Genomic DNA, 18,689 nt, shown 5'->3' with positions numbered 1-18,689 from the left:
AATAAATAATTGTCATTATATGCTTATGTATACTCCAGGCATACGATAGGTGCCCAATACAATACACTATTTATTAAATGAGTGAATGAAAAGTGGCATGTTTAACCCACCGTGGTGGATTTTCTGCAAACATGGTTTCCAGCAAGTCCTCCCATCCTTACATGAACATACTGTTTCTCCCGTCAGAAGGTAGGCTATTTCTTCTCCCAGTGAATCTGGCTAGTCATGTCACTTGCTTTGACCAACAGAATGTGGTACAAGTAACTCTGCCAGTTCTGGGTCTAGGCCTTAAGAAGCTTGGCAGCTTCTGCCTCCACCCTTTTGGGCGTAAGAAATCTGGCTACCCTGTTGGAAAGCTACATGGAGAGAGAGGGAGGCCCAGCAAACTCCTGAAGACATTCTAGTAACTCCGGTTGAGCACTACACATGTGAATGAAATCATTTTGGACATTCCAGTCCTAGCTGAACTACCAACTGAATGCATCCACATGAATAACCTCATCAACACCATGTGGAACAGAAGAACTGCCCAGTTGAACCCAGCTGTTTTTGATTTGGGGGTGGTTTACTATGCAGTAATAGGTCATTAAAACATATCCTTTAACACTTGTGACTATCTTGAACCACACCATCCTGAAGAGTAGAAGATCAGATATTATCCCCAAGGGGGAGGAAGCTTGAGAGACTAGGAGAGATCTGCCGGAGTCTTATAGATAGTAAGTCTAGATTCCAGACTTGCAACCATTTCTCTTGGAGCTTGGATCCTGGATGTTTCCCACCATTTCTGGCTGTTTGAAGAGGAATGACTGATAAGGAATGAAGCTCCATAAATGGCATATTATTCCTCAGTGTTTTCATTTGTCCTCTTCTTAGGCTTTGTATTTCTCCCCAGAGGACTTTCTTGTCCCAATCTCCTTTGGCAACATAAGCCAGAATCCTGGAGCTAGACAGCCTGGGTTCAGATCCTATCTCCACCACTCATTAGCTTCACAACATGGGCAAGTTTCTTTTTTTTCTTAAAAAATTTTTTTTTATTCTGGTAAAATATACATAAAATAAAATATTTACCATTTTAATCATTTTTGAGTGCACAATTCATTGGCATTGGGTACATTCACAATGTTGTGCCATCAATATCATTATCCATCTCCAGAACTTTTTCATCATTCCAAACTGTAACTCTGTAACCATTAAACCTAATTACCCATTATACCCTCCCCCAGACCCTGGTAACCACCATTCTACTTTTGGTCTCTATGAATTTGCCTATTCTAGGTACCTCATATAAGTGAAATCATACAATAATTGTTCTTTTGTGTCTGGCTTATTTCACTTAGCGTAGTATCTTCAACAAATGATACTGGGAAAGCTGCATGTCCATATGCAAAAGAATGAAACTGTCCTTATTTCACACCACATGCAAAAATCAGCTCCAAATGGTTTAATACAAATATAAGGCCTGAAGCTGTAAAACTACTAGAAGAAAACATAGGGGGAAAATTTGCTGACATTGGCCTGGGCGATGATTTTTTAAAATATGACACCAAAAGCACAGGCAACAAAAGCAGAAACAGACAGGTGGGATTGCATCAAACTAAAAAGCTTCTACACACAAAGGAAACAGTCAATAGCGTGAAAAGGCAACCTGCAGAATGGGAGAAAATACTTGCAAACCAAATATCTGATAAGGGGTTAATATCCAAAATATATAAGGAATTCAAGCAACTTAGCAGCAAAAAACAATAACCTGATTTAAAAATGAGCAAAGGACCTTAACAGACATTTCTCAAAAGAAGACATACAAGTGGCTAACAGGTAAATGAAAAGTTGTTTATTATCATTATCAGGAAAATGCAAATCAAACCCAAAATGAGATATCATCTCACACCCTTTAGAATGGCTATTATCAAAAAGAGAAAAGATAAGTGTTGCCTAGGATGTGGAGCAATGGAAACCCTTGTGTGCTGTTGACAGGAATGTAAATTGGTACAGCTGCTGTGGAAAACAGTATGGAGGTTCCTCGAAACATTAGAAACAGAACTACCATACTATGCAGCATTCCCACTTCTGGGTATATATCCAGAGGGAGTGAAATCAACATCTGCACCCCCATGTTATTGCAACATTATTTTCGATAGCCAAGATATGGAAACAACCTAAGTGTCCAACGATGGATGAACGAATGGGTAAAGAAAATGTGATATATGTATGTATATATGTATGTGTGTGTATACACACACACACACACACACACACACACACACACACACAAACATATATGAGGTGTCTTCAAAAAGTTCATGGAAGGATTTATATTATCTTTCAATTTTATTTTTCCACAAACTGTTTGAAGTACCCTCGTGTGTGTGTTGTTCAGCCGTAAAAAAAGAAGGTAATCCTGCCATTTTCAACACACATAGGAACCTGGATGACATTATGCTAAATGAAATAAGCCAGACTCAGAAAGATAAATACTACATGATCCTACTTATGTGAAACCTATAAAGTCAAAATCATAGAAGCAGAGAGTGGAACAGTGGTTGCCGGGGGCTGGGGCAGGGGGAAATGGGGAAATATTGGTCAAAGAGAACAAAGGTTCAGTTATATGGGATGAATAAGTTGTGAAGATATAATAAGTTGTACACAACACGATGACTGTACTTAAGAATTCTGTAGTGTATACTTGAAATTTGCTAAAAGAGTTGATCTTAAGTGTTTTCACCACACAGAAAAAGTCGTGAACAACATGAAGTGATGGATATGTGAATTAGCTTGATTGTGGGAATCATTCCTCTGTATGTATATAAATATATATATATATATATATATAAAAACATCATGCTGTATACGTTAAACATATACAATTTATATTTGCCAAGTATACACAGAAAAAAATAAGGAGGTTAGCCGAGGTTTCTCCCCATTGTGGTCTCAGGGGTCCATGAGAGTCAGAGTGAAATCTATACCGCCTCCTTGGGCCTAAGCACCAGTACTCTCAGAGCATCAGTTCTGCCACATTCTACTGGTCAAAACAAGTCACAAAGTCAGTTCAAAGTCAAAGTGGGAGAGGACCTCACAAGGGCATGATTTCAAGTAGGCATGATTTGTTGGGGGCCATTTACAACAATCCACCGTGCCATCTTGCCAGGGGCCACATCCTCTCTCTCACCTCGTCCTCTGTGGGAGCCCTCTACCTGGTTTTCCTACTTTGGTCATCTCTAATCTCTGTTCTCCACTTAGTAACGAAAGCATTCCTTTCAAAACAAGAATTGGACCATGTTTCTCCCCTGTTTAAAACTCTCAAGTGCTTCCCCTTGTGTTTAACATAAAACCCCAGGTCCTCACCATAAAATTTCAGATCAGGCAAGGCCCAGTGCAATCTGACCTCATCTTCTCCCATGCTCCCCTTCATTTGCCTTGCTCCAGGCACACAGACCTCCCTGGAACTCGCCAAGCTTGTCCCCACCTCGGGGTCTTTGTAGTTGCAGTTCCTTCTTTCTGGAGTACTCTTCTCTAGTGTCTCGTGTGATTGTCTCCTTCTCATGTGTAGGTTTCAGCTCCACTGTTACCTCAGAGGTATGTTCTCTGACGACTCCTGTATATATGTATATATATATATGTATATATATACACACACACACACATATATTACATGTTACATTTATAAATATATATATCTGTGTGTGTGTGTATATATATATATCTGTGTGTGTATATATACATATTACACACAGATTATATACACACACACACACACATATATACAGAAAATTATTATTTGTTGTTGTCCATCCCCATGAAGGCCTGGACTGGGTCAATGTTGTTTCCAGCTATGTCTCTATTAAGCATGTGCTCAAAAAAAATTTTTTTTCTGTATTTATTTATTTAAAAAATACTTGTTGAATGCTTGTATTGTGAATTAATCTCAAACCTCACTCTATCAGTTGGAAATAGGTCCAGCTGTGAAGAAGTCCTCCCAGAATAACAGTGGCTTAATAAGATGGAAGCCTCCTTTCTCCTGTCTTAGTTTGGGTTCCCCGAGAAGCAGATTCTGAGAAAAGGATTCAAGTGAAAGTAGTTTATTTGGGAGATAAAGGGGCACCAGAAGGTAGTGGTGTGCAGGAGCCAGCTTACAGCGGGTGCAAGAGCCAACAGTTAAATTTTCAGGAATTTTGTGAGCCAAAATCGTTGAACACTGGCATTATTGAAAATTAAATTATATAGTTTAAAATTAAATAAATCATATTAAAAACACAGGTAATAAATACTCAAAACTGAATCGCTTTACTCTATTTTACTATTATATCTGCTCTTTTTAAAATTTTCCTTCATGTCAGACTGGCAATGTGCCGAGGGAGGCACATCTCACACAATAGCATGAAAACCCAGTCATCACGCTTATGACCCTCAAAAGGATATTATATCTGCCCTCGAGGTTATTTACATCTATTTTATCTGCACAATGGAAACACTATTAAATGGTGTGCTACTGCACATCTCTTAGCTCTGCGCTCAGAAGCATTGAGTTGTAGCAGTGCCAATTTATCTCTTAACACAGGAAGCGCAGTGCCCACAGCCCACGGTGCTTTTAGGGGCCATGAAAATGTCACAAAGAAGTTAATTTCTCTTGCAATTAGAAGAAAAAATGAACTTTTAGGTTGAAAAAGATTTTCATGTCTCATATAGTCATTTTTATATCAATGTAGCTGTAAACTATAATTTATGTTTAACATAAATATGTTTTTATAAATATAACATGTAATATATATTTTATGGAGGAAGAGTTCCACAAAGGCAAAAGTGCCTAAGGCCCATGAAAGCTATAATGCAGCTCTGTCTGGTAGCTTGAAACTGGCCATGGTGGGAATGTCTCCACCACAAAAATAAAAAAATACTACAGATCAGGGCTTGAATTTTTGTTTTGTTGACCACATTTTTCCGTGGAGGGCCAGATAGTAAATATTTTAGGCTTTGCCAACCATATGGTTATGTCGCAATGATCCAACTCTGCCATGGTAGTACAAAAGCAGCCACAGACATTATGTAAATAATGGGTGTGGCTGTGTTCCAGCAAAACGCAGGTTGCCAAACTTGGGTCTAGACTTAAAGGGAGGACGAAAAATGTTAATATTGCAGATTAAACTTAATAGTGGCCTGCTGGGGTCCTGAGGCATTGAGCCCGGGGAAGCCAAACCCAGGCACAACCAGGTAAAGAGCACACCAAAAACACCATTTCCATGCAGGTAGCCCACCATAGCCACCACAGTTGCTACTGCTGACACAAAAGCAGCCAGTCTCTATAGCAGCAGTCACAGCCACTGTGCAGATGGCACGCCAGACTCTCAACTGCGTTGACACAAGGAGAGGCACCAGCAGAGACCAGGAAAAAAAAAAAAAAAGAAGAGGTTCTCTCTCTCCACAAAGCACACTCCAGAGTAATAGAAGAAGAATCTGATTTACAATAATAGGGGAGAACTTGATCTCACCTGTCTCGGTGCTGGACAGATCATCTAGGCAACAAACCAACAGAGGAAAAGTTAATCAGACGGAGAGAACAAATCTATGGTTATTAGATGGGGGATGGGGAGAGATTGGATAAGGGGCATAAAGAATAAGTATGATTTGTAACAATAAATATACTAATAAAAAAGAAAAAACCTTCATCTATTGCTTTAATAAAAAGTAAAAAAAAAAAAAAGCAAAAAACTTAACAGTGTGTCATGTCTTTATCTGTTACATTGTAACTAGCACAAAAATGTGACTTTATTCAAAACTCTTACCTTACTCAGTAAAGAAGTTGCTTGGATCATTGACTGACGAGTCAAGTTGCTATATACATCTTCATTATATCACTTTCATGTGATTCATGAATATAAACAAAACTATCAACCCACATTCATGTTGGAACTATACTTGGAAAGGGTATGTTGTCAAGCAAATTGCCACTGTGGGTAACTGAAGCTTAATCCTGTGGGGAAATTCTGGGAAACGGTGCAAAACACACACCTCAGAGTTATTCCACCCTGGGGCAAGGGAGCTGGGGTATTTATATATCAACTCCCAAAAGTCAGTAGTTGAGGACTGCTCCCAGAGAGTGTTAATTCCTTGGCACTTTCACCCTTCTGGGAACACTGTCAGCTGAGGCTTTTTGCAGTTTTAGAAAAAAAGTGATGCAGAAAATGGCAGCTGCAAGCCCAGCCTACTGTAATGGATATGAAATGGGCACTGATAGTGCATGCTACACACTCTGAGGCAAAAGTCTGGAAGAGGGCTGTCCAGGCTGAGATGGTGGCTATGCCCTAAAATGTCATCAGAGATCCAGGCTCCATCCAGCTTTGCCCTCCTTAGAGTTCATTCATCTTCCTCAGGGTCCAAGATGGCAGCTAGAGTGCCAGTCTTCACATGCACATTCTAGGCCACATTCCTAAGATAGAGGAAGAGATGAAAAATAAGGGGCAAAGGCCCTGCACCAGTTGTCTTTTAAGAAAGTTCCTGCCAACCTAAATGTCCATCTATGGATGACTGGATAAAGAAAATGTGGTATATGTACACAATGGAATTCCACTCAGCCATAAAAAAGAATGAAATTCTGCCATTCACAGCAACATGGATGAGCTTGGAGAAAATTATGTTAAGTGAAATAAGCCAGACACAGAAAGAGAAATACCTCATGTCCTTACTCATAAGTGGGAGTGAAGTGAAGGAAGGAAGGAAGGAAGGAAGGAAGGAAGGAAGAAAGGAAGAGCAGTCACAGTAATATGTTGAATTTTCAGAAGGAAGGAACAGAAATGTGGTTACTAGAGGTGGGAAAGGGGGAGTGGGAGGTGGGTTAGTGAGAAATTGGTTAAGGAACACAAAGAATGATCATGTTTTGTAATGATGAATATACTAATTATCCCGATTTGATCATCACATATTGTACACAAGTATTCATAGTCAACTCTGTACCCCACAAATATGCACAATAAATTATGTTTCAAAAAAAGGAAAGTTTCCTGGAAACTGCTACACCACACTTCTGCTTAGAGCCCATTGATCAGAATTTAATCACATGGCCACACTTTGCTGCAAGAGAGAGTGGGAAGGATAGACTTCATTCTGGGTGGCCATAGGCCCCCAATAAAAATTCTATTTCTCTAGAAGAAGGAGTAGCATGTATCTGGGGACAACTAGCCTAACTGCCAACTTCCCAAAGGGAAGGGCTGCAGATAGAGTGCAGATTAATATAGTCTTATTTCAGAACATACTGTGACGGGGTTGTACGCATGAAAAAACTGAGGGCCCAGGTAAGGGAATAAGAAGGCAGTTTTATTCCAAATCACAGGGGAATGACAAAACAAATATTTTCTCTATATCGAAATTCACAGCTGCAGCTAGAGACCAGATTGAAGCAGGTCACTAATGCCTTAGAACAGGCATCTTCCCCTGGCCTTCCTTTATCTTCCAGGGGAGGAATATGTGCAGTTTCCCATAGAAGTGGTGGCACGATATTTATCTCCATATTTTTTGCTTGTTGGTTTATTTTTTTAATTAATAGACTTAATTTTTAAGAGCAGTTTTAGGTATACAGAAAAATGAGTAGAAAGTACAGAGTTCCCATACACTCCTTCATCCTCTCACCTACATGTCCCCCATTATTAACATCTTGCATTAGTGTGGTACCTTTGTTATAATCAATGAGCCAATAGTGATACATTCTTTTTTCTTTTTCTTTTTTTATATATTGTTAAAGTCCATACTTTATATTAGGGTTCACTCTTTGTGTTGTACATTCTATGGTTTTTGACAGGTATGTAATGATATGTATCCATCTCCATAATATCATACAGAATAGTTTCACTGCCCTGAAAATCCCCTATGTTCCACCTACTCCTTCCTCCTTCCTTCCTCCCGAACCCCTGGTAATCACTGGTCTTGCTACTGTCTCCATAGTTTTGCTTTTCCAGAATGTTGTATAGTTGGAAACATACAGCTTGCAATCTTTTCAGCTTGGCTTCTTTCACAGAGGGATATTCATTTAAGGTTCCTCCATGTCTTTTCATGGCTTGATAGGTCATTTCTTTTTAGCACCGAATAGTCCATTATACGGTTGTACTATAGTTTGTTTGTCCATTTTCCTACTAAAGGACCTCTTGACTACTTCCAAGTTATATTGATTATGAATAAAGCTGCTCTAAACATCTGTGCGCAGGTTTTTGTGTGGACATAAGTTTTCAGTTCATATGGGTAAATATCAAGGAGCACAATTGCTGGATTGTATGGCAGGAGTAGGTTTAATTTTGTGAGAATCTGTCAAATGTTTTCGAAAGTGACTTCATAACTTTGCATTCCTACCAGCAATGACTGAGAGTTCCTGTTGTTCCACATCCTAGTCAGCATTTGGTGTCATCAGTATTTCGATCTTGGCTATTCTAATAGGTGTGCAGTGGTATCTCATTGTTGTTTTATTTATTTTTCAATTTTTTTTGGTGTTTGTCTGCTATGGGGAACTGAACTCTTGACCTTGATGTTACAAGGCCACGTTCTAACCAACTGAGCTAACCGGTCAGCCCTCATTGTCGTTTCAATTTGCATTTCCCTAATGACATGATGTGGAGCATCTTTTCTTTTTCTTTTGGCAGGTGGCTGGTGCAGGGATCTGAATCCTTGACCTTGGTGTTACCAGCACCACAATCTCCCAAGTGAGCAAACTGGACAGCCCCTTGAGTATGTTTTATCTGTTATCTGTATATCTTCTTTGGTGAGGTGCCTGTTCAGATCTTTTGCCTGTTTTAAAATTGCTGTTTTCTTATTGTTGAGTTTTAAGAGTTCTTTTTATCCTTTGGAACCAGTCCTTCATCAGATATATGTTTTGTGAATATTTTCTCCAAGCTCAGAGCTTGTCTCTTCATTTTCTTAACTGTGTCTTTTGCAGAGTAGAGTTTTTAATTTTAACGAAGTCCAACGCATCACTTTTTTTCTTTCAAGGATCATGCTTTTGGTGTTGTGTCTATCCCCATGTTTTTACCTGTCTTTCCTGTGACCAGAAGGACAAACCAGAGTGTTGGCTAGTAAGGTTTGGAGGGCAATATAAACTGAAAGTGCAGGAGGGCAGGAATTGACCCCTTGACCTTGTCCATATAGCAATAGGCTCCGACTCCTAAGATCATGCCTCAGCTATGGCTATAGTACTTCTATGTAATAAAATAACCCCAGAGTGCAAAGGCTTACAATAATAAGCATTTATTTCTCTTATATGTCCACAGGTCAGCTGGAGTTCAGTTGATCTAGGCTGGACTCAGGCCTACAGGGTGGGTCCATATCTGCTCTGCATTTCACTCACTCATCTTTCTTGAACTGTGTTCTTTTCAGGTCAGAAAAGTGGAGGGGAAGCAGCCCCACAAGCACATTTCAAGTCTCTGCTTGTATCACATCTGCTAACATCCCATTGGCTAAAGCAAGTCTCATGGCCAAGCTCAACATCCGTGGGGCAGGGAAGTGTGCTCCTCCTATGGATTACTGAATAGTAATCCAACATACCACAAATCACAAGGGCACATTCCCATCACAAGACTCTGAGCTTTGCTTCTAGCTACCCAAAGACATATCCCAAAACAGAAAGTAAGAGAGAAATTAAATTACCAGCTAATACTGGCTTTATTTTCCACTATTCTCATACCCAGTTCCTAAGATTAGACCCCTGCGCTACTCAAGGGTACAAAAGCAATTCAGTGTAGAATTCCATGGGAGCCAGGGGGCGCTGTGATGTAGATCATTCAGGGGACGCAACAACATAGAAAGGTATCATTTGCCCCCATGCCATTGTCCATCTCTTCTTATCTTTCCCCCAGGGCAAAAGCAACTGCCAGGAGCTTTCAGTTGAGGCAACATGTTGGAAGTGCCCACTGCCTCCTTGTCTCCTCTGCTCCTTGCCCAGTTTCCCTCCCCTCCACTGAGAGCTTTCCACACAGGGTCCCAGATACCCCTCAGCAGCCACATCTGCAGACCTCAGGATTCTTGCAGCGGTGGACACCGTCTTAACAATGATGGCTACATGGACATGGGAAATGCCAGCCCTCAGCCCTGGGGAAGAAATAGACTGACTAACTCACATAGCAATGAGGCCTAGCAGGAGAGTCAGGGCCCCAGATCATGAGAAACCATTCCTGTCATCCTGGCAGACCCAACTTCCTGGAGGTTAAACCCATTCATTATCTGGACACCAGTGTGGCAGGCAGAATAATGGCATCTAAAGATGTCCATGTCCTAATAATCCTCAGAACCTGTGAAAATGCTACCTTCCATGGCAAAAGTGACTTTGCAAATGTGATCAAGGATCCTGAGGTGGAAAGATTATTCTGGATTACTGATGTGGGTCCAGTGTAATTACAGGGGTCCTGACAAGTTAAAGAGGGAAACAGGAGACTCAGAGTCAGAGAAGGAGGTGTGATGATGGAAGCAGAGTTTGGAGTGATGTGCAGAAGGGAACCATGGGTCAAAGAATGTGGGCAGCCTCTAGAAACTGGAAAAGGCAGGAAAAAAATTCTCCCCTAGAGCCAGAAGGAATGCAGCCCTGCCCACCCATTTCAACCTCCTGACCTCTGGAATGGTAAGATAATATATTTGTGTTGTTTAAGTCACCAAGTTTGTGGTAATTTGTTACAGCAGCAATAGGAAACTAATACAGCCAGCAACTATTTTAGGGCAGTTAGAAAACTTGGAGCATTGAACCCTGCTTTTAGCAGGAAGGCAAATAGATATTCAGGAACTGGAAGGACAGAAAAGCCCACCTTTTGGTAAAGCCTGTGGCATTCATATTTTTTATAAATATTTATCTAATTATTTTTTAAGTTTCCTATCTAAACCATAGCTGTAACTGGAATTCAACTGCCCCAGGCAATAGTAATATCAACTTAGGGTCTCCTGAGAATGGCAGATTGTGGATTGCTAGAGTCAAAAAGAGATTGTCCAGTCCAACCCACCCAGTTGACAGATGAGAAAACTGTGGCTGGAACAAGTTCTGTGTGCAAAGGGTGAGCAGGCCCCAGTGGATGGTGCCAGAGCCACCTCACAGGCATGCCTGGGCTCCTGGTGTGGCCCTAGTCCCACCCATCATGGCTGCTGTTGGTACTGGCTCTCGGTGGCCGTGTAGAAGTCGTCCAGCACACTCTGGATGTATTCGAAGGTGGGCCGCTCCTCCGGGCGGTTCTTCCAGCAGCGCATCATGATGTTGTAGAGCTCCTCAGGGCAGTGCTCAGGTCTAGGCATCCGGTACCCATCCTCCAATGCTCGTATCACCTCGGGGTTAGACATCCCTGAGAAGGAGTCATGGAATTAAAAAGGGAGGGACTGGGAAATGGGAGCCCAGGGGCAGCAGACGTGGTGACCTCCCCTATTGCCACCACTCCTTACCTTACCTTGTGAGCTGAACCCCTCCCATTGTGAAAGCCAGAAAAACCCTTACCAGTCTCCCTTGCAGCTAGGGCCTGGGCCTGGGGCCCAGTTTTGGCCAATAGGAGCTGACAGGAAAGTCTTCTGGGAGAGTCCCTGGAAAGGTTTTCCTCCCTGATTAAATGAGGTTTTGGACACACCCTTCCTTCCTTCCTTTGGACCCTGTGAAATGATGTAATACTTGGAGCTGCAGCCAGCATGTGACCACATGGGGAAGATGATCACAGAGAAACTAACCCAGAGTCCTGAAAGCTGCTGAGCTGCTGAACTGACCAAGCCAGACTTCTTATGATGTGGAATAATAATCTATTGTTTTAGCCACTGTTAGTCTAATTTGTTACTTGCAGCCTAATGCATCCTCATGGATATAGGGTAATATAACCCATTGCCTGGTTTTTACTAGTGTAGACTCAAGACAAAACAGTCAGGTGGTCAGATTCATTGTCACCCTATGAGTGGGCCCATTTCCTTGTTCAATGTAAGTTTACATTAATTACCCATAAGTACAACTGTTAAATGTCTATGATCCCCAATTTTATGTTTAAGTCTTATTTTATGTTACAGTCCAAACTCATATATTCAAGTGCTTCCTTATACATCTTTACTTGGATGTCTATAAGTCGCCTCAAATTTAACCGGGCTAAAACAGGACTGTTGAATTTCTACCCCTAGACCATTACTCATGCCATTGCTCAATCAAAGCCAGGATAATCATCCTTGCTTCTGTCTTCCTCACCTTCCACATCAGCAAGTCATATCCTTTCTTCTTTTAAAATGCAGCACCAATTTGTCAACTTAACTCTGTCACCAATGCCACCACCTTGTCCAGGCCATCCCCACCTCTGCCTGGGCCACTGCTACAGCTGCCTCATGGGCTGGCATCCTGTTTCCTCTCCCTCCCATCCTTTCTTCATGCTGAACCGAAGCACCACTTAAAAGTGGAAAGCCGATAATGCCACCTCCGAGCCCCAAACCCTCCAGTGGCTTCCCATACACTTAGACTAACACCCACATTCTTCACCATGACCGTGGGCCCTGCCTGGTCTGGCCGTGCCAACCTTATCATCTACTGCCTGCTCTAGTTCCTTGTCTCCAGCTACCTGGCTTCCTTGCTATTCTTCAGACATACCTAAGGCCCTATGAGTGAGCAGTGCCTTCCACCTGGAACCCTTTCCCTAGATCTTCACCCAGCTCCCTTTCAGCTCAAATATGACCTGTTCTGACAGGTGCTCCCTCTCACACCTGCTGCCTTGTTTTCTCAGCAGTGATCTCCATCTGACAGTGTTTGTTGAGTGTGTGTTCCCCTAGGCTAGAACCTGAGCTCCTTATGAACAGTCACTCCTTATTAGCAGGAACCATGTCTCTCACTGTATCCTCCGTGCCTAACACATAGTGGGAATTCAATAAATACTGTTGAATGAAACAAGGGTCTGCATCTTTTATTTCTAATCCTCACAATCACTTCTGTAAGGTAGATATCATCACCTATATTTGTTACAGGTGAAGACATGGGGGTAGGAGGAGTGAAGTGAATTTCTCAAAGTTTAATAGTTGATGGGCACAGGATTCAAATTCAGCACTATTTATATAAAAAGTCGGGGTCTCTATATCCGTCTTGCCCATCTCCCACTGTTCTGGCTACAGATACCATAAGGACATCTCAACCAAAAAAGGAACAGGGAGTAACATTATTTACTGAGTCCCAGGCAATCTACATATTGGGCACATCTTTGTATACCCACATGATCTACTCAACATAGGGCACTTCCCAGAGGCATGAGGATACATTCATCCATTCAGCAAATAATTGCCAAGCACCCACCATGAGCTAAGCACAGAGGTAGGCACTGCAGACAGAGTAGTGAGAAATACAGACATGATTTCTGGCCTCAAGGAGTTCAGAGTCTAACGGAGAAAATATTAAACAAATACATAGTTATTAATTGCGATGAATGCTATGAACGAAACAGTATAGGGTATTATGAAAGAGGATCATGGGGCAGATGTATGGTTCTTTTGATGCCTGGGTGGTGGGGTGCAGCATGAGAGGAAGTTGGATAAGTAGGTAGGGGCTAGATCATGGAGGACCTGCAGGCCATACTAGGAGTTTTGAATTTTGTCCTAATTGTAATGGGAGACCATTGAAGAGTTAGAAGTGGAGAAGACAAGATCTGATTCAAAGTTTAGAAAAATCCCTCTGGCTACAAGTGGACAATAGCCTGCAGGAGAGAGGGAAGAGAAAACAGTGAGACTGATTAGGAGATGTTGTTGGTCTGGCTGCGAGCGGAGACTGTGGAGTTAGGAGTGGGCAGAATTGGGATGTGTTTTGGAGTTGAATGGCCAAGAACCTTGTGACTGCTTGGATGTGTAAGTGATGAGAGAGAAGAAAGGGCCAATGAAGCTCCCAGATTTCAGGCTTAAGAAGTTGGGTGGTGCCTTTAACTGAGATGGGAAAGGTGAGGGAAGGTTGGGGATAAGGATCAAGAACTCAGTTTGAATGGAAATACTGCCATGCTGGATTCTGGAAGCAGCCCCACGCTGATGTCCCCTTTCCCACCTGGGTAAGGGACCCGGCCGTAGGTGATGATCTCTGTCAGCAGGATACCAAAGGACCAGACATCTGACTTGATGGTGAAGGAGCCAAAGTTGATGGCTTCAGGAGCTGTCCACTTGATGGGGAACTTGGCCCCTGCAGGGTTGGGTAGAGCAGAGTCAGGGGGAATCTGCGAAGTGGTCAGGGCTGGGTCTCTGCTGGGGCCAGGGCACAGGACAGGGGCAACAGCCACCAACTTCTGCCCCCTACAGAACTGTGATTCCCCTGCAACGTGGCCTCCCTGTGGAATGAAGGGACATCCATCCTCAGGACAGAGGGCTAAAGTGAGGAGGAGGGGCAGAGGGGCCAGTGTGGTGTGGAGCTCACTCTCCGGAGGACACCTCATTGATTCAGCTGATAACAGTGAACTTTAACTCCAAAGAGTGGAGTCTAGAGGTCACAGAATCTTTGGGGACAGAAGGACTTTGGGTGGCCTTGAGTCTAAGTCGCAGCTGATGCCTCAGTCCCCTCACTTCTGGCAATGGATTTTGGCTCTCAGCCTCTGAGGTTTCCATCAGTCACTGGGTGTCTCCTCCTTCCACCTGGTCTGAGATGGGTTTAGTTAACCTATTGCTAGTGTTTATGTTAATTATATTATGATTGGTGAATGTGGTCTATAGGGTCATGTTCTCTGGAATTTGGTGAGACCTGCTTTATGACTGAGTACAGTCAAGCTTTGAAAATGCTCTGTGAGTGTGTGTGTCTGTGTGTGTTTTCCTCCTTCCCTTTAGCTTTTTAATTTTTTTGGTGGCTGGCTGGTACGGGGATCCGAACCCTTGTGACCTAATCGGCCAGCCCCCTTCCTTCCTTTGGATCTGGAGAGTTTTCTTTTCTTTTCTTTTTTCTGCTTATCCTCTCCTGGTTTAGAAATTGTACATTCTACTTTTATTCTGTAAGTGGTTACCCTTAGTTTAACATTTTTTTATTGAGTCATAACTAACACGGCATAAAGTGCACAGATCTTTAATGTACAACTTGATGCATTTTTAGGGCTGGTCCGTGGCTCACTTGGGAGAGTGTGGTGCTGATAACACTAAGGCCATGGGTTCGGATCCCTATATATAGGGATGGCCGGTTAGCTCACTGGGTGAGTGTGGTGCTGACAACACCAAGTCAAGGGTTGAGATCCCCTTACCAGTCATCTTTAAAAAAAAAAAAAAAAAAAAAAAAACAACTTGATGCATTTTTATATATGTATAAACCCTTGTAAGTAGCACTGCATCAAGATATAGAACATTTTCAGCATTTCAGAAAGAGCCTTCCTGCCCTCTCCAGTTAATACCTTCCCCTCCAGGTAACTGCTATTCTGCGCCATAAATGAATTTTGCTTATTTTTTTCTTTTAACAGCTTTATCGAGATATAATTCATAGACCATAAAATTCACCCGTTTAAAGTGTACAATTCAATAGCATTTTAGAATATTTACATATTTGTGAATTTTAGGATATTTTCATTACATCCCTCCAAAAAACCCATAGCAGTTACTTATTTCTCCTTAACTCCCCACCCCAGCCTTAGGCAACTACTAATCTACTTTCCGTCTCTTTAGATTTGCCTATTCTGGACATTTCATAGAAATGAAATGATACAATATGTTGTCTTTGTGTCTGTCTTTCACTGAAATCATGCAATATGTTGTCTTTGTGTCTGTCTTCCACTTAACATGAGGTTTTCAAGGTTTATCCGTGTCATAGCATGTATCAGTACTTCACTCCATTTTGTGGCTGAATAATATTCCGTAGTATGGATATACCACATTTTGTTGACCTGTTCCTCAGTTGATGGATATTTGGGTTGTTTCCACTTTTGGCTATAACAATAATGCTGCTATGAACGTTCATATACAAGTTTTATCTGTTTTTGAATTTCATATATGTGGAACCATTTGGCATCTATGCTTTTTAATCCAATATCTTTCATTTTGACACTATGTCTGTGAGAGTCACCTACTTTGTTGCATATAGCATTGGTATGTGTTTTTTCATTGCTACATGGTATTATATAGCATGGCTATACCATGGTTTATACACCCATCCTACCGTTTATGGACGTTTGGATTCTTCCCAGTTTTTGTCTATTATGCATAAAGTTGCTCTACCCTTGATTTCAACATATAATTGCTTAACTCATTCTAAAATTGACCAGTACTTCTCAATCTGGTCTGAAATTTCCTTCTCAAAGTCACTGCACGGGACTCTGAAAGCCAGGACACTATTGAGAAGGACCTTACTGAGCTCAATCATGCATGGCTAACATAGGGATAGATCCCTGCATTTTACCAATCACTCTCACAGGTGTCAACTCTCAACACTCATGACCCATCCAAGTGGGCACCATGGGCCCACTTGGCAGCATCCCCTACCTTCCCGAGCTGTGTACTCGTTGTCCTCGATAATCCGCGCCAGTCCAAAGTCTGCAATCTTACACACCAGGGATGCAGAGACCAAGATGTTGGCAGCTCGGAGGTCTCGGTGAATGTAGTTCCTGTGCTCAATGAACGCCATGCCTTCTGCAATCTGCACCCAAAACAGAGACACCCTCATCCTCACACTTGACCCAGCCCAAGGTGGTCCTTCTCAAAAGCAAAAGAGGAGTTTCCAAGTGGGAGAAAAATGGAAAATGTTTGCACCAGCTGCCCCACCCTTCTTTTGTTGAGAGCGTCCTGGGATCAGGCTCGCATTCCTCTGTCTACCCAAGGAGGTTGGGGGGATCCACAAGGCCTGGGTCAATTTGGGGGCCTCTCTAGATTTCCAAGACTTCCAGAGAACACTTTGAAATGTTCTCAAGAAAAAAGTGATGGGATTATATCTCCAGGACCTACAAATACACACACACACATGGATACTATGAAGAGCTTTCATCCACAATTTCCTTTCTGGAGACAATCTAGGCTCATGTCCTATTCTGCTGTATCTCTTATATCTTCTTCATCCCTGAGCCTGGGTAGGGAAAATTCATTTATTCATTCAACAAAAAAGCTATTGCGTTTACTGTGGGTGGCAGACATGTTGCTTGAACAGATGGTGAGCCAGGCAAAGCCCCTGCAGGTGGGGATAAGTGCCACAAAGAAAAGACATAGCAGGGTAACAGGACTTGAAGTGTAGAGGACTCTTTTGGATAGGGTGTTCTGGGAAGCCCACTTTGAGGAGGTGAAATTTTAGCAAAGATCTGAATGATGATGATAATAAGAGTGTCAAATAAGAACGTTCCAGGCAGGGAGAACATCAGGTTCAAAGACCTATAGGTAGAGACGAACTTGGGTGTTGATGGAACAGCACAGGGGCCAGGGTGACTGAGCAGAAGGTGAAACAAGAAGAATGGAGAGAGCTGAAGGTGAGAGGGAGGCCACTGATTACAAACAACCTTGTAGGCCGAGAGAGGAGGTTGGGTTTTATTCTGAGCATGATGGGAAGATACTAGAAGACTTCAAGAGGAGGTTGGATTTTATTCTGAGCACAATGGGAAGATACCAGAAGGCTACAGGCAGGAGTGTGACATGATCTGATCTGCACGTTAAGATCATCAAGGCTGCCAAGTGAAAGACAGACCATGTGGAGGAGCCTTATTTACAGGAGGGGCCCTGGAAACCTCTGATAGGAAGACATGGGATCGAGCCTCAGAGACATTTTTACTTACAAGGGTTTGAACAAAAGAGGTTTAAGATTAACCCTCAAATACCCAGATATTAATGCTTACAGTTTACAAACTGGCCTTCAAGCACTTTGAGGTAGGAATTATCACCATCTCTGTTTTACAGAGGAGGGGACACTTGTTCCAGATCATATCGCCGGGAAAATTCTGAATGTCAGACTCAAACCAGTCTGCAGATTCCCAATCCAGTGCCCCATGCTGCCTCTAAATAACTCAGAACTCCAGTGCTCTGGAGGACTGCAGCTGGTGCAATCTGATGAGATTATTTCGGGGATGGGCGGGGATCTGACCAGGCAGACCAAACTAAGGCACCAACCGGCAGGCTAAAGGTTTGAGATAAATGGGAGCCGCACTTGCAGGGAATGGACAGCAGGGGGCACCCCATGTAGTAGGAACTAAGGTCCAGACTTTGGAACAAAAACTTGAAAGAGAATCTCTGATTTTATTTGGGGTGGGGGCCTGGGGTGAGACAGGGTCTTGGCTCAGGAACTCTGCCAGCCCTGCTCAGGGCCCGTGCACTTACCTGTTACTCTACCTGACCTTTCTACCCTGTATTTCTTATGGAGCAGCACTAATGCTGATGGTTACCATTTTTTAATTCTCACTGAAAGATGCTCCTGTATTATTGATTTTCATATGAGCTCAGTGGGGCAGGCATGACTAACCTCACTTAGGAGACAGTAGAGGACAATAGCTAACTGGCCCTGGAGTTGGAACAGCTCAGCTAGAGCCCCATAGGTCTGAGATCTCAAGCAAGCTACTTCATCCTTCTGCGCCTCCCTTTTCTTCTCTGTAACGTGGGGACAAGAATAGCACCTGCCTCTGAAGGGTCATGTGAAGATGAATCCTCTAAGTTCATCAAGGACTTCGAATAGTGTCTGGCACCTAGTATGCACTTCAGCGATGACTGTCAGTGATCCCTGTTGGGGAAAGTGGCACTCAGAGTGGTTAAGCAATGTGCTCAAAGCCACACAGGCAGAGCTGGGACCAAAACCAAAACTCTGTGTGACTCCT

At 42.6% G+C, this 18,689-nt stretch overlaps 1 protein-coding gene and 1 pseudogene across 2 annotated transcripts in view; both read right to left on the bottom strand.

Annotated features, from left to right (window-relative positions):
- Nucleotides 1-4,331: 4,331 nt before the first annotated feature.
- Nucleotides 4,332-4,417, bottom strand: LOC134365982 (small nucleolar RNA U13; annotated as a pseudogene).
- Nucleotides 4,418-11,091: 6,674 nt separating this feature from the next.
- Nucleotides 11,092-18,689, bottom strand: part of HCK (HCK proto-oncogene, Src family tyrosine kinase) — a 37,897-nt gene continuing 30,299 nt past the window's right edge. For both annotated transcript variants that reach the window (XM_063094836.1, XM_063094839.1), the window contains exons 11-13: nucleotides 16,387-16,540; nucleotides 13,988-14,119; nucleotides 11,092-11,294 (exon numbers count right to left, since the gene is read on the bottom strand). In XM_063094836.1, coding sequence (XP_062950906.1) covers nucleotides 11,092-11,294; nucleotides 13,988-14,119; nucleotides 16,387-16,540 — 489 coding nt within the window. The remainder of the gene's footprint in view (nucleotides 11,295-13,987; nucleotides 14,120-16,386; nucleotides 16,541-18,689) is intronic.

Source organism: Cynocephalus volans, chromosome 1 (assembly GCF_027409185.1).
Source record: "Cynocephalus volans isolate mCynVol1 chromosome 1, mCynVol1.pri, whole genome shotgun sequence".
Taxonomy (NCBI): domain Eukaryota; kingdom Metazoa; phylum Chordata; class Mammalia; order Dermoptera; family Cynocephalidae; genus Cynocephalus; species Cynocephalus volans.
This window is presented reverse-complemented; position numbering and strand designations above follow the sequence as displayed.